The sequence below is a fragment of the Staurois parvus genome, unplaced genomic scaffold (genome assembly GCF_062004578.1).
Source record: "Staurois parvus isolate SC_StPar_1 unplaced genomic scaffold, SC_StPar_1.0 ptg000053l, whole genome shotgun sequence".
In the NCBI taxonomy this organism is placed as follows: Eukaryota; Metazoa; Chordata; class Amphibia; order Anura; family Ranidae; genus Staurois; species Staurois parvus.
Window position 1 is genome coordinate 3,964,036 of NW_028317849.1, and position 17,057 is coordinate 3,981,092.

Consider the following 17,057-nt stretch of genomic DNA (forward strand, 5'->3'; position numbering starts at 1 on the left):
GAACTCTGATAATAGAATATATCCGATTGCATTGAACAGTGTCTGCAGCCACTGATCAACAAATGTTTTCCAGTGTGTTCGTTCAATAGAATTCTATCTAACGATCAACTTCTGTTGAACAGGTACAATCACACACATTGAAATTTGAGCGATCCCTGCTGAACCAGCCAAATTTTGATTCATCTATGGCTTGCTTCAATTTAAACCTTAGTAACTTCAAAAAATACCAGTAAGCAGAGCTACAGTGCCTTGAAAAAGTATTCATACCCCTTGAAATGTTCCACATTTTGCCATGTTACAACCAAAAATGGAATTGTCTTTTATTGGGATTTTATGTGATACACCAACACAAACTGGCACATAATTGTGAAGTGGAAGGAAAATGATCAATGGTTTTAATTTTTTTTTTACAAATAAATATCTGAAAAGTGTGGCGTGCATTTGTATTTAGCCCCCTTTACTCTAATAACCCTAACTAAAATCTAGTGGAACCAATTGCCTTCAGAAGTCACCTGAGTAGTAAATAGAGTCTACCTGTGTTAATTTAATCTCAGTATAAATACAGCTGTACTGTGAAGCCCTCAGAGGTGTGTTAGAGAACATTAGTGAACAAACAGCATCATGAAGGCCAAGGAACACACCAGACAGGTCAGGGATACAATTGTGGCGTTTAAAGCAGGGTTAGATTATAAAAAAATATCCCAAGCTTTTAATATCATACAGAGCACTGTTTAGTTCATCATTCGAAACTGGAAAGAGTATGGCACAAGTGCAAACCTACCAAGACAATAACATGACAACCTTAATCCTGGAGCAGTTAGGACCTTCATCTTTTAATTATTAAAATGATAAAAAGAGTATTGGATTATTTCATAGATGCAGCAGCAAATCCCTTTAAATTTGCTGAAAGCAGGCAAAGCCCATTGCTTTTGTTTTCTCTTTTTCATTGACAGTGCTTTGGCATTACAGCACCCAAAACATCCACTGGAGATTAACTTTATTTATGTGACTGAGACATATAAAAATGGTTCAGTGATTATTCAGTAAATAGTGAAGATGGGAGTAGCTTTTTGAGATAAATGTCTGTATGCAGAGGTCTGGAAAGTTTAAGCAGAATTCAGTCTATCAGGTATTAAATTATAATCTGTTGTATATTCAGCTCCACTCTGGATCATCTTCCTCAGTTGCTCACATTGGTGCTCCAGAACACTAAATGAAGGCCTCTCAGAAGGGACGAAAGACCAGCATGAGAGCATCATCTTATGTACCTGAAGTGAAAGGACACTAGTTTTAGATGAGCAGAACTTTCGTAGTAAGCACAGTATTAAATACATAATAAAATAGTGCATGCAGCACTGTTAGTCAGCAATGGATTTATTATGTGCAGTAATCTGCATCAAAGAGCATCTTTACAAGATACAAAGCAGTAGTTTCCAATGTGTTCTCTTTGTAAGCCTACTCAGCGTGGCCACTTTCTCATGGATGTGTAAAAAAAATGATTTGGTGGGTACAGGACTCTTTCAGTGGCAACAGAGAAGCAGATTGCAGTAAGACAATGATCGATCGCTGAGTATGTAAGTAGCTGAATTAAGGACAACCCAGATCAGGTAAGCAGGGATTTAAAAAAGTATAGGTGGGGGGAGGGGGAGGATTCTCTTTAGCCCCTTTCTGCCCTCCCCAGCATCCCTTTAAACAGTTCTGAAAGCCCGGGGGGGAGGATGGGTGGTCATGTGACCAATGTTGCATGCTCTCAGCGCATAAACATCACCTGCATATGTGCGGCGTCTGGGTGAAAAAACACATACATGTTGGGCAGTTGTAAAGAGGTTAATTTTGAGAGAGCTGTCAATTCAGTTTGTAGCCCTTTGTAAAGTTTGTTTTATGTTTCCAAATTGCTTCTTTCGTAGCCTTGTGGATGCTCACCTGTGCAGGACAGTTTAGTGGTGAAGGCAATCTTTTTTCAGCTCGTAGCATTTCTACAAGTGCACATACTGTTTGCTGGGAATTGTGAGGCCCCATCATACGGCGGTATTCCTGAGGAAAGCAAGTGTATATAAAATAAATTGTTAACAGAGTAAAATAAGCCTTGGTTTTCCTATAGAACAACAAGAGAGTCAGGTACATGAATTTATCTGAGGTATGGTGAGGGCATCACTGAAGTTGGAGTATCCATACTGTGATGTCCTCACTGCATATTTAGCCCCAGTAGCACAGCATAATTGTTAAGATGTCTTTAGCTGTGACGCTGACATTGTCATGGGAACTAATAACCCATCCCCAACCACATTCAGTTGCTATTCAGAAGATTCCTTTCATCCGCAGGTATCCCCCTTTTGTTTACATTCGTCTTTGGGCCAGAGAATCCCCGACCAGTAGCTGGGGATACGTCATCCGTTGTCCTAGCAACCTAAGCCCTATGCCCCACTCTGAGCACTGGCGTCTCTCTGTAAATCAACTAAAATTTTGTCCTACTTACTGCCAGATTGCTTATTTGCAAATTTGTGGTAATTCTTTTTGAATTCTTAAAGTGGCAGAAATATGAACTACCTAAATCCAGCACATGTGTCGGATTTTTTTAAAAATAGTTGCAAGGCATTTCTGAATTATACGCAAGCCATAGTAAAGGGGCATTGCACCAGAAAGAGTCATAAGTTATTCTGACTTCATTTGTTGTAATAATGACTATCCCTTCCTGAGACCTCTATGCCTGGCCTGAATATAGAAAAGCCCGTCACTGTGGACAACCTTCGTCAGATAGCTGAACTCAACAAACATTTGGAATCCATGAATGACTTTATTGTATGCATTAGCTTGTGGCAATACAGTAAGATATGGTAGAGTTGATATAGAAGTGTTTAAGGCAATGAAAAAGGAGTATTGGCTTTCCTAGCCCCAATGTGTGTCTTAAGAAGGGGAGGATTACAGAACCCCACAAAAACGAAAAGGAAAAAACCTCACAAGAAGGGGAAGAGAATACTTAACATGCAATACAAAAATGGTCTCATGGTGGCAGCATAATAAAAAACTATTACCCAGAGAACAACATAGGCTATACATATAGATCCAACTGCATTTCCCACATAATAGGGAGACAACACACAATTGCTTTGTTAAATTCCATCCATAGTGTTTAAAGTGTTTCTAAACCCATAACAGTAAAATCAGTGTGTATATGCAGTAAAACATGCTTGTTATACTCACTGTATATGCAGTAAAACATGCTTGTTATACTCACTGTAGAACCTAAGGGGTTAATGCATTGTGTAAAAATGGTGTTATCATGTGGAGACACTGCACATGCTCAATTGGGTGTGTATTGCTAGAGAGGTTGTTTTTTTCTTGGAGAGTGCATGTGATAAGCACAGGGCCAATCAGCACTGCCCAGACATAGGTCAGAGGTTCTGCATCCTCCTAGAGAAAACCCCTCCTACAAGCTTTAACCAGTGCTGTGCTGAAAACTGATAGAAGTCACAAGACTGCTCTAACTGCTGATGAGAAAAGGTATTTAGCAGTTTATATTTACTAAAATAATTGCATTTCCATGTTCTGTGTACTGTGGGAGACCAGATATAGTGAATTCAGGGTCCTGGGTTTAGTAACACTTTAAGGAGTGCTGTCTATTTCTTTCATTTATGTTTGTAGCCCAGCCTGGGTGGAAACCAGGGCTGCCTCCATATGTACAGGGAGAAGAAGAGTATTATTTGCAGAATTATCCAATGAAAATAAAGGGACAAAAGCTGCTATAAAGTATATTGCATTTTTATTGTTGGGTCTAGATATGCTTTATATATTGTTAGGAACTTACTGCTGATGGGCTGCAACTTCTTTCACAGTAGGTGAAGAGTTCATACAAAAGGACCCCAAAACTCCATACGTCTGATTCTCTGGAGTATATATTATCTGCGAGGGATTCAGGGGCATGCCTGAGTACAGCAAGAACAAAGACGACAAACTGAATTAGCAGACATAGTGCAGGTAACTACACTTTTAGTATTACACACAAGGAAACGTGTAGTTCTTTGTACTTCTTTTTTGCTTTAATTTACCAAAAGATGGGGCTTTGTCCTCTTTCTCGAACCACGTAGTATTCTTTATCCTGTGGCAGGATTTTTGTCAGGCCAAAGTCTCCAATCTTAACATGATTCACACTCTCCACAAGAATATTCCTGCTGGCCAGATCCCGATGCAGATAACGTTGCATTCCCAGATATAGCATGCCCTGATACAGAGGAAAGTAGGGATCACCAAGAAAAATAGAGAGGAAGAGAGATTTCAAGGTGGCCAACACATTTCATGTCAAGTTAGAGGAACTGAACCCAAAAAAACAGGTGGAGGGTAAAGGACCAGTTACTGGTCCGTCTGCTGATCCTTCCCCATTACTAACTCACCATACTTTTTCCTGCTCTAAATTAATTAATTATATAGGCAAAAAAGAACGAGACAATGCTGGGTGGGAAAGTGAGGCTCGCTGACCCTCAGGATAAACTAGTGCCACGTTCTTGATCTAATAGGGCAAACAAAGGAAAAAGAACACAATGGACCACAGCCCGTGGACTCTATGGGCACCACATCAAAATTATTTTCTAAAAAAAAAATCTTTATTTCTGCACGTTAAAACAGCATTAAAACTGAAGTAAAATACAAATCAAAGTAGTATATTTTACCCTTTTGTCAATGGGTGGTGGTCACACACTATACAAGGAACAAACTTGTAGTGTTTAGGTTGCAAGTGTAGAATTATATTCTGGTTAGTATGTATAATAAGGGGTGCCAACATCCATTTGGCCACTATCTATCTCTACTATAACTATTTCCTGCAGCCACACCACGCTGCACCCACCCGCATATTTACTGAAAAAAAACAACAGCCAGAACAACTAAAATTGATAAAATATTGTTTAGACAAGTATCTGCACATTAGTAGCATGTGGAACAGCAACAAGTTTTTCCACATGGGGTTCACAGGTGTTTCATGCATCCATGAGCAGGCAGTCCCATTCATGTGTATTGGGACACAGCCACTGGTTCCAATTTGAAAGTTCTGTACATTTCTCTGAACGCAGATAGCGTATGTTTTGGAACACGCACTCACGCCTGCATGGTTGTCAAATTGGGACCAGGGCTGTATCTATATAAGGGCAGCACTTGGGTTTCAAGAGCCCACCTATAAACATCACAAAAATAGACCTAAGGTGGTATTAAACCCAGAAACAATATCTATTTAATTACAGCTTACCAATTCTTAGGTGTAATGGCTGCATTCATTTTCTTTTTTTCCTTTGTCACCTGTTGATCCTGCAAGTAGGTCTGTTTTTTTCAACTTTCTTTAACAGCCCAAGCTGTCCAGCAAAAGTGGCAGTTAGAGGGTTGAGACAAACCATTTAATACTGACAGGAGTGCTTACAATGATCAGTTTCTAATTATTTATGTAAACTTTATCACAAAAGGAACAAAAAAAACTGTTATTGTAACTGCATAAAAAGTGTTAGGTAAAGTTTTTAGCTTTAATTCCTTAGTCCATGTAAACCTGTAAGTGCAGATAATTAAGTAATAATATAATAAAGGAAAAAAGCCTACAAAAGAAACCTAGTGCAGCAACCACATTTAAGAATTGGTAAGCTGAAATATATTATATTTTTGGTTTTATGTTTATCAATGTGCTTCTTTCAAGCATTTTTAAACGATCTAAAGCTGTATAGCATATTGTATGCTTTATTTAACCCTTTTGTTGCCAGGTCCGTACGATGTACGAACCTGACAGCAGGAGGTTTTATACACAGTCCGGGGACTTCAACCACCGTGACTGTGTATAAAGCTAACCGGCAGACTACTGGTGGAAGCAGTCCACAATCCCTGGTACTGCCCCCCCGCATGCACACTCGCCCATCTGCGGGTCCAGGGAGCGCCATGGTGGGTGCTGACACCATGGCGCTTCCTGTGGATGAATGTCCGATCTCCTCCCCTTCTTTCTGTTACCCAGAAGGCAATGTGTGTGATGTCACGGCTATCACTTTCTCAGCTAGCACAGCCAGAAGCAATGTATTGCAATGCAGTCTGTATTCCAATACTTTGAGTGGAGACCAGAGGAGACAAGCAGGGTCTTTTAGATACAGAGAACCTGCAACCCAAAAATCATCACATAGGGGACTTTGTGTCCCATATGTTATGAAAAAAAAGTTAAGGAAAACATTTTTTTTTATTTAAATTGCAAAAAAAATAAAGTTACACCCGTACAAATGTAAACGCACGTATGAAAACGCCAGTTACGATACGCATGTTACACATCGCCACGCATGCCGGAGTGAGAGCAATAATTCTAGCACAAGACATCCTCCGTATTGCTAAACTGATGACTATAGGAGCTTTGGAAACGTCACCTACAGAGAATAAGGGGTACTGGAGTATGTTGTCACTTCATAGGCGCACACAAATTTAAGGTTTGGCATGTTGGGTATCTATTTACTCGGCACAACCTCGTCTTCTATATCTTTCAAAATCGTTGGGTCATTTATTGCGGTTGTTTTACCCTAAAATTCACTTTAGTATGTTTTTACTGAAATTTTGCATTTCCAAGCTTTTGCAGTTATATCATGTGACATAAAAAATTAGAACTACTACTATTTTATTCTCTAGGGTGTCTGCTTTCAGAAAATTGATAATGTTTTGGGGGTTTTGTGTAATATTCAGGCCTAAAATGATTTTTTTAAACGTGTGCAAAAAAAATACAAAATCAGCTCTGGCAGCGAAAGGGTTGAAAATATATACCTTGCAAATCTGGGATGCGTAAAGAAGGAGGTGGTGGAACTCCAGCATATCCCTGTGCTTAGGAAGATATTCCTGCAAACTACCATTAGGAAGGTATTCCATAATCAGCTGGAAACTTCGGCGACCTTATTAGGAAAAAATGCTTTAAACAGTCAGCTTTGCATTTATATGAAATGAACACAAAACAAATAAAATGGGATGGTAAATGCATAGGTAGGGAGTGTGACAAATACTTGTAACCTATTTTACTTGCCAAAGGAAGCTGTAAAGCTGAGAAAAGAAATGACATGTAGTGTATATACCTGTAGTCAGGCAGTCTGGTCAGGGTGTGTGAATAAAATGAATTTTACTCTGGTTTAAAACAAAACAGAAGCCAGCAGCTGCAAATGCTGTACCTGCTGACTTAAAAAAAAAAAAAGGTCCATGGAGATCAGAACTGTCATCCCTGCAGCCGAATCTTCTTAGGAATGTGGATACTCCATCCCACCATCTTGGATTTGTGAGCCAGCAGTGATATCCTGATGATTCACAGCCAGCTAAGTTCAAATTTGTTAGAATGGGAGAAAAATGATGAGCAGTGAAAGTGTAATAACTATAACTACTTGCCTGCAGAACACTTATTTTAAAATGGAGTTCAGTGAAAAAGATCCAATCGATTTTTCCATGAGCATGCAGGTTCAGTTCATCAAGCACACATGTATATGCCAGTGGATAAGGGGGTGAGCACTGCCTGTCATCTACTATGCCATCTTATATCCTCATATCAAGAAAACACTAGCAATTGTTTAGGGGACCGAAAGATCAGTTCTTCCTCTGAAAGGAGTCGGTCAGAAAATGTCTACTTTATTATTATTATTATTATACAGTATTTATATAGCCCCAACAGTTTGCTCAGCACTTTACAATTTAATGGGAGACAATACAGCAACAATACAGTTCAATACAAGAGGGATAGGAGGGCCCTGCTCCTCGGAGCTTACAATCTAGGAGAGTACTTATAGACACGTAGCACCCTCCTAGGTAGGCTGCTAGGATGTACACAGTCTAGTTTACTATAGTGAGGTCTCCTGCTTAACAAGAGACTGATAAGCAAAATATAGTAGATTTTCTGCTTAACAGAAAAGCTACAGTTGTTTAGTGAGAACATCCTAAGAGGCTCACGGTGCTACTGTTGCTGTGGTTGGCTCCTCTGTATCCAGGCAACCTTGGAAGGTTCTGGGTGAACAGGAGTGACGCATGCATATCAGCAGCATGAATATGGATGCAGTTCCAGCCAATTACAGGGAATGGTGCCCCTGAGCATGCTGGATACTAGTATTTATATTCAGTGATCACATGGGATCTGGGTTCTTCTTCCTCCGAGAAATGAGTTTTAGCCAGGGAGGTGGCTGCCTCTTCTAGCTCATGCTGCCAGGGGGCCTCGGGTGGGTAACCCATGGGCCAGAATGCTGAAATCTAGTGTGCTTCTGAGAACTGACTGAGGGGGATGTCTACAGATCCTGACTGGTATCACAGAAGAAGTTGACCTGCAGCAAGGGCCTTGTGAGTACAGATTGTTCTACATAGATGCTGGGACTTGTGCTTAACCCCCTCGAGACCTACATAGTCAGCTGCTGGGTGTAAACTAGAGGGGACACCAGCTGGTGTCCAGCAGAGCAACTGTCCGCTAAGTTCTGTATTTCTATAGAGGGACTTCGCTACTGTCTTTGTACAGTTTGCTACACAGATCTACTTAGAGAAAGCTGTCTTCAAGTGTACATAAGTCCAATTCGAAGTATCCCACTATATCCCTTCCCTATCCCTGTTCAAAAACAAAAACTGCAACCCCTAGACCAGTCTTTCACAACCTTTGCGACACAGAGGAACCCTTAAAATAACTTTCCAATCTCAAGGAACCCCTGCTAAAAATTACTATATCTATAACTCCTGATACGTTAGTAAGATGGTCATTGGGAAGACTGCTTCTTACACTTGCGGTCATTGGGAAGAAACACCCCCTTACAGATAGCTACAAAGATCAAAGATCTCAGTGGGAATTTATCTGAGAGGTAAACATTGCTCATCGCTCAAGGAACCCCTAGCGACCTCTGGAGGAACCCTAGTTGAGATACCCTGCCCTAGATTGATCATTATAGTAACAAGCAGAAGTGTGCATGTGGATATAGGAAATGCTGAAAATCTGGGCAAGATACAAGCGGCTCCTACGGGGGTAGCGCTACAGACACATGACATACATTTGTAATTTACCAGTCTGTAATACCCAGTTGGATGTAGATGCTCACTTTAAATTTGTGGCACCTTTAGTGTTTCAAATTACTGTTCATGAACAAAACGTTGCAAGTTTCACATATGTTTAACATAGGGAAATAGAGTTTATCATTTAGTGAATTGGGTAACTGATTTGGATAAACTGCTAACACTAAACCTTTCTATAGATGGCAAATTTATGAAAAACTCACTAACTAATATACGGTATATAGTAGTGGACACAGCATTATATATATGAGTAAGAGTTGCAATTGTTTTCACTCCATTGGGTAATTAGATCATACAGGCTTATTCAGTAATGCAAAAGGCAAAGTACAGTAGCCAATGGGAATCAGGAAGCATTTATTATTGGTCAAATATCTATAAACTGATATCTAATTGTTTTTTGCATACTACACTCTTTACCATTGCTATTGCTCTGCTAGATTGGATAAGCTATTTTTTTATATTTTTTTAATTATTAGGTTATGTGATCTGCTTTGAAAAATATAGTAAGTCCATGTAGCTGTAAGGCTGGATTCACACCTGAGCGTAGCAAGGACTTTTTTTGTGCGTATTTTTAAAGCGTTTTGCGCCCGAAGGTGCTTCGAAAAGTGTCCTTTTTGTGCGCAGAAATGCCAGGTGTGAATGAAGCCTAAAAGACTAGCACAGTAATAAATAAAAACAAACAGTACTCATAAAGAACATTGGTGAGGATATAAAAAAATGTAAATGCAGATAGATATGCAGCTGCTTGACCTGCACTGTAACAGATTCCTTTGTACTTTACAATGTAGTCACTATGGAGGGCACGCAGAATCAGGCCCTCTCTGTTGAAGTCCCGGACATGCTCAGCTGTGCTTTGCTGGAGCTTTTTTACTGCCACCAGCTCTCCTGTGTTGTCACCCAAAGGATCATATCTGCAAAGCTCAACACTGCCAAAATTGCCCTGAGAAAAGAGATAAAAATGAGGAATTAATTATCAGTTAGTATTTTTGAATTTTGGTCTTCCTGTAATGACGCTACATCCCATGTGGAAGTTGTATCTCGGCATAATTTGGTATCATCAGCAAACATTGAACTCAAGCTCTTGATTTCAACCTCTATATCATTAAAGTGATTGTAAAGCTTGATTTGTTTAATTAAAATAATAAACATATTATACTTACCTGCTTTGTGCAATGGTTTTGCACAGAGCAGCCCCGATCCTCCTCTTCCTGGGTTCCCTGCTGGACCTCCTGGCTCCTCCTCTTCAGCGAATGCCCCAATAGGAAGCTGTTTCCTATGAGGGCACTTGTGCAAGCTTGCTCCAGAGCCCCGTTGCTGGTGCCAATAAATTTTGATTGACAGCTGCAAGAGCCGATTGCTCCTGCTGCTATCGATCTGCCCTGTAAGGAGTAACACTGCTCTCTGTCACAGCACTGGAATGCGATGGGACACAGCTAAGTAAGGGGGGGGGGGGGGTCTGGGAGAATCACAGTCACAGAAGGTTTTTCACCTTAATGCATATAATGCATAAATCCCAATAAGTGTACATTATTTGGTTTGTGCAAAAATTATATTGTGACTACAAACTATGGTATATTTACTGGAATTTATGCAGCTATGACATTATATTAGAAATGGCGGTGACACTATAGGCAATCAGATTTAGAAGCTGGACATAAACAAATGTTGTAATTGAACGGGGGGATTGGCCTGAATATGGCGCTGGCCGGGAGCACATGCTAGGAGCACCGTGACCCGCTGGGAGATGCTGCAGAGAACATCGCAGAGAACTTACCTCCAGGGTTAGGAGTATAAGACCGGCAGTGGCCCAATCGCGGGGCTCCCTTTGGCCCACCCGGAGTGAGAGGTGTTGTGTTGTGGAGCAGGGCAGTGCAGGAATTGGAACAAAGGAGATGGAGGTTATAGAGGAAGCTGCAGAGAATCTCGCAAGAGGTGCCGCGTGGACTCTTGGGAGATACCCCTGGTCAAACCCCACAGCTGAAAGTGTACAGGAGCAAGGCTCTGCACAAGAGGCCGGGATCGCTATATGGGCTGAAGAAAGCAATGTGATAGTGAGTGCCCATAATTAAACATACATTCAGTGTTTGGCAAAAGTGACTTGGGAAGATACAGTAGCTGGTGGATGCAGCATGCAGTACCCAGAGAAGATATAAAGAAGGGAGGAGACACGGGGTTTCCCAGCAGGCATAAAAATAAAAGTAAAATACTAAGGAGAAGGAGCTGGTGAATCTATGGAGGAGTGTGGACATCAGAAGGATTGAGTATTGAGCACTAAGAAGGAATAAAGCAGGAAGAAATATAACACTGGGTCTCTGAGAAGATGATAGTGTTGAAAGGGGAAGAAAGAAAAGAAAAAGGTTAGAGGCCCAGGTATCTATGTCAGTGATGTATTTAGGTTTTGTGCTGCTCTAGGCAACACAAAAATTGTGCCCCCCCAATGACAGAACAAGAGAGTTCAATGAGCGTGTGTGTGTATATATGATTCTCTCTCTCTTCCCTCTCTCTTCTCTCTCTATCCTCCTCTCTTCTCTCTCTCCCTCTCTTCTCTCTCCCCCTCTCTTCTCTCTCCCCCTCTCCTTCTCCCTCTCTCTCTATTTCTCCCTCTCTCTTCCCTCTCTCTTCTCCCCTCTTTCTCTTCCTCTTCCCCCCTCTCTTCTCTCTCTCTCTCTTCTCCCCTCTTTCTCTTCATCCCACTCTCTTCTCTCCCTCTCTCTCTTCTCTCCCTCCCTCTTCTCTTTCTCTCTCTCTCCTCTCTCTCTTCCCTCTCTCTCCCTCTGTCTTCTCTTTCTCTCTCTCTCCTGCTCCCTCTCTTTCTCTCTCCCCCTGCTCCCTTTCTTTCTCTCTCTCCCCTGCTCCCTCTCTTTCTCTCTCTCCCCCTCTCACCCCTCTCTCTCTCACCCCCCTCTCTCTTCCCTCTCATCTCTCTTCTCTCTCTTTTTCTCTCTCTCTTCTCTCTTCCCTCTCTCTGTTCTCTCTCTGCCTTCCCTCTCTTCTCTCTCTTCCCTCTCTCTTCTCTCTCTCTCTCTCTCTCTCTCTCTCTCTTTTCCTTCTCTCTATCTTTTCCCTCTCTCCCCTCTCTCCTTTCTCTCTCTGTCTCTCTCTTTCTTTCTTTCTCTCTCACTCTCTCTTCCCTCTTTCTTCTCTCTCTTTCCCCTCTCTCTTCTCTCTCTTTCCCCTCTCTCTTCTCTCTCTCTCTCGTTTCCCTCTCCCTTCTCTCTCTTTTTCCTCTCTCTTCACAAATACACACACGCGATTACCACCCCCTACCTCCTCCAAAGGTTGCCTATCTCCAGGCTGCATGGATGCCAGGAGATAAAGCCCAGAGAACACAGCACAGCTCACCTCCAAGTTCTCTCTGCTACTTCTCTCCCTGCTCCAAGCTTTCCTCTGGTCCCAGCTATGAGTGGGGGCAGGGGAAGGAGCTCAGCAGCCACTCAGGAACACCAGGGCACCCCCTCGATCCGGCCAGGACTGTCTCTTCCTCAAGCAGCAGAAAGCCGGAGGGAGGGAGAGGGGGAGAAACCAACTTTCAGCTGCTACAGGGTGAGATACACAGGACATCGTTCTGTAACTGCTCTCCCCCACCAAACCGATCCTCCTGCTGTCTGAGCCACCCACAGGATTACCGGTGGTACCCCTCAGTTGGCGTTCCTGAATGGCTCAGTCCACCGCTGCTCACCAGCTTCCTTCTTCCGGGGAGTGGTGCCGCCCCCCTAAAAATTGCCACCCTAGGAAAACACCTTGTTTGTCTTGTGGTAAATACACCGCTGATCTATGTACTTACCTACGTATCTACCTATCTATATATTTGTTTGACTATCTCTATAGCTGCATAATCCCACATGTATTGAAGAGAGAGAAGGGATAAGAATAAGAACATACTCCAAGTTCAGAAACAAAAGGAAATAATATGAAGCGCAGATCAGTGAAAGGAGGAGGGGTAAAGACCCCTAAAACAAGTACAATTAAAAAATATATGCCTCCACAGGAGAAAAGTCCATGGGGTTTAACCCCAGAGAAACAATGGAAAGCTAGTGGAAGACAAGAAACTGAAAATAATAGTGGAGATCAATCCAGATTGTCATTGGAAACATCTTATCTGAATCAATGCAGAGGAGGCCCTATTATAGTGTATGGGGGACAAAAGAAATACAGAAGAACAATCAGGAAGATGACAAATGTGTATGAAGATGGAAATGGCAGATATTTTGCGAAATTAGAACTCAAAAAAAATGATATGGCAAATTTGCATAAGGATTTAGGACGAGTATTGTCCCGAGTGGAAGAGACGGAAGATAAACTGGATAAACATGCTCAAGTAATAACTGAGTTAAAGGGGCAAATGGAAGATATGCAACGTGAACAAAAGAAATTGTTATACAATATAGAAGATCAGGAGAATAGAAATAGAAGGAACAATTTAAGGATACGAGGGCTATCTGAAACGCCCCGGGGAGAAGACTTAAGAACGATAATAAATAAGTGCTTAAATTCAATACTAGGCAGACCTATAACAGAGCAATTGAAAATGGATAGAGTTCACAGGATACGAAGTGAATACAGAATTACCTAGAGATGCCATTCCGCTGGGGGGGGGGAAGCTTGGGTGGAAAAAAAGAGAGAAAGTTTATCAAATGTGTTAGACTTAATATACTATGATGTACCTCAGTGTGGAATGGAAGAAAAAAGGAATCAATTTAACAGGGATAGTTGATAAAAACGTAGTTAATTTTATGACTTCTAATGTAAAAGGTTTGAATACTCCGGTTAAAAGACATAAGATCTTAAGGGAAATATATCAACATTCAATTGATTTAGTATTTCTTCAAGAAACACATTTCACTCATGATACAAGAATTAGGTTACAATCCAAAAACTTTCTGGTATGGTACTAAGCTGATTCACCAATAAAATGAACCAAATGAGTAGCTATTGAGATAGCAAAAAAGTGAGATTCATTATAGAAGATAGATTGGGCGGTTCTTGTTTTTGAGGGGGAAATTGTATGAAATGGAATTCAAACTAGCAAATATTTATTGTCCAAATAAGAACCCAATGACCTATTTAGAGGATACGTTAAGGGAATTAATGGATTTCAAGAGAGGTAAACTGATTGTGGCAGGGGATTTTAATTTCTGCATGGATCCTAAGCCTGATATTTCATCTCATGTGCAGAGGGATAGAGGTAAGTGCTTAAGGTCGATAAAAAAAAGAAATTACATCAATGCCAATTGGTGTGTGGGGAATTAAGTATTTAGGAGTAAGAGACTCTAAGTTCTATTCCTTGGTACATGTGACCTATTCTGGACTGGATTATATAATGATAGAACATAGATTATTGGACTCATTTATTAGGTCTAGTATCAAGGTTACATCATTCTCAGATCATTCACCTGTCACAATGAGGTTGAAAGTGAGGGGAACAGAATAAAACGTATGCATGGAAATTAAATAAAACACTTATACAAGATCAGGAGACGGAATTAAGATTACAACAAGAAATTGAACAATACTTTCAGTTAAATGAAATGGAAGGAGTGTCAATAGCTACGGTATGGGAAGCCCATAAGGCGTATATAAGAGGTATCCTGATTTTCATAGGGGCGGAAAAAAGGGTTGGAAAAGATAAAAACAATAACAGGAATTATATGAATTAGAGCAAATACATAAAAAAAGAATAGAAGCTGCAGTACTGGTAGCCGTAAACGCTCTCTCCCTAGCACCCCTTCATTGTCCGGATCTTCCTGCTCCGATCCAGGTTGAGTACAGTTGGATGGGTAAGACTTTCTACTTTTTCAGATGGCTTGTTCCACTGCCGTGACTCTTCGCGTTTCTTATGGGGCGGAGACCGTGACTGGCCCTTGTTGCGCGAACTTTCGTATGTTTTTGATGTTGCTTATTTTATGTTTTGCAGTTTGCGACATCTTTCTATGCAATATTGATCTGTACTGTTGGTGATCCCTGATTCCTGCCGGCCCCTTGCGGTCTGATTATAAGTTGAATTTTTCATTTTATTCCCCCCCCCTTTTTTTTGGGGGGTGTTATTGTACCTTTTTATATATACTGGGGGCCTCCCTGGCTCATGGTCCCATGCCTTATATGATTGGTGCCGGCTTCTGATCTAACGGGGTCGTGACCCGGGGATACCTCATTTCTATTTTTTTGATATGTCTGTGTAGCTGTTTACATTTTCTTTATGTATTATGGTGTCATATTATGCATTATTAAGGTAATGTACTTGCATTGTCTTTTTGCCTGTTTTGTTCCTCCCCTCCCCCCCCTTTTTTGTTTCCCTTCGTATTTCCTTCCCCTCCCCATGAAGGTTTTATGTAGTATGTTGGTTATGATGCACCCCTGTGCCCGGTGGTAGAGGCACACCCAATGTGCGTCGGTTAGGTCGGAATTTCTACTGATTGTGGTTTCGTTGCACTATCTTAGAATGTACGTTTTCTTCTTCTGTATCTTGTTTTTTATTTGTTTTTTTCTTACTCTTTTTTTCTCACGGATCTGGGGCAGCCAAAGGTAAGAATGCGTTTGAGGCATGGACCGTTGTTTTTAGCGTACTTTGGCAGCTGAACTCCCTTGATTCAGTATGGCTTTGAAACCTTTGAAGATTTTTTCTCAAAATATCCATGGTTTTAATTCTCTGACCAAGCGTTCTAAGGTGTTCCATCATCTTAAGTCCCAAGACGTGGACGTAGTCTGCCTACAGGAGACTAGGTTTTCTCAATCCTCCGCGCCGTGCTACCTCTCCCACCATTATCCGATCTTTTTCTCTGCCTCCGCCCTAGAGAAGCATCGGGGCGTGGTGATCGCTTTTAGACATAATCTGATGTTTACCTGTAACCTAGAAATAGCTGACCCCACCGGTAGATATTTGCACTGGGGTACCCTTTGGGATCAGGAGGTGACCTTGGTGGATTATTACGCTCCAAATAGATTTCAACACAAATTTTTTTCTCACTTGCTGAAGGTGATTTTGCACCACCAACGTGGTATCCTCTTATTGATGGGTGATTCGAACGTTGCTCTTAATTTTTCTGTCGATCGCCATTGCCCGACGGGAGGGACCCCTAGCCATGACCTCTGTCAGGAATCTATATTGTGTGATACATTGCAAGCTTATGGTCTGGTTGATGTATGGCGGGAAATGCATCCTACTTCGCGGGAATACACTTTTTATTCGGCCCCACACTTGAGCTTTTGCAGAATAGATCACGTTTTCATTTCCTTCCATCATTTATCTTTAATTCAAAAGATTGTCATCTCGACCTCACCCTGGTCGGATCATGACCCACTGGTCTTTTCGCTAAGTCTTTCGGGTATGGCTCGGCCCTCTTTTCGGTGGAGACTCAATGAATCCCTGCTCACCACTCAGGCTTCTTGTTCCCAGGTTGTTTCGCACATTCAATCCTATTTTACGGATAATGTGGGTTCTGTATCCTCGGCCGTCACTCTGTGGGAAGCTCACAAGGCTACCATTAGGGGTCATCTATTTCAAATTGCCTCGTCCAGGAAACAGGCCAGAGAGAAGAAGATGCTGGAATTTACCTCGAGATTGGCCGTGGTAGATGCTACTCGGAAAGCCTGCCCGACTACGGCCAATAGGAAGGCCCAAGATGTGGTGGCTGCTGAACTTGATCTTCTTTACACTATACGAGCTGAGAAGGCCTTACGTTGGGTCAGTCATAGGTTTTACACAAGCGCCAATAAACTGGGGCCAATGTTGGCCAAGAAACTTAAATCTCTTGGTCTCACGCATAAACCTGATCAACTTCGCATGAGGGGCGGTGGCCTCACCTCAGACCCTGTGAAGATTACTCATAGATTTGCGTTTTTTTTGTCCTCTCTCTATCAAAAACCGAACACCTTTGTTGCCGAACATGCTGATAGCTTTTTTGCTGAGCTATGCCTACCCTCTTTATCAGACGCGGCCCGAGATGCCCTGAATGTGGATATCTCTGAACCTGAACTCTACCAAGCCATCAAATCTTTGAAGGCCTCCAAGGCTCCAGGACCAGATGGGTTTTCTGGGC

At 41.7% G+C, this 17,057-nt stretch overlaps 1 protein-coding gene across 1 annotated transcript in view; it reads right to left on the bottom strand.

Moving 5' to 3' along the window:
* Window positions 1-980: 980 nt before the first annotated feature.
* Window positions 981-17,057, bottom strand: part of JAK3 (Janus kinase 3) — a 106,565-nt gene continuing 90,488 nt past the window's right edge. Inside the window, exons 19-24 of the mRNA XM_089667402.1 lie at window positions 9,772-9,961; window positions 6,766-6,890; window positions 4,047-4,219; window positions 3,806-3,923; window positions 1,924-2,034; window positions 981-1,268 (exon numbers count right to left, since the gene is read on the bottom strand). Coding sequence (XP_089523528.1) covers window positions 1,107-1,268; window positions 1,924-2,034; window positions 3,806-3,923; window positions 4,047-4,219; window positions 6,766-6,890; window positions 9,772-9,961 — 879 coding nt within the window. The 3' untranslated portion in view covers window positions 981-1,106. The remainder of the gene's footprint in view (window positions 1,269-1,923; window positions 2,035-3,805; window positions 3,924-4,046; window positions 4,220-6,765; window positions 6,891-9,771; window positions 9,962-17,057) is intronic.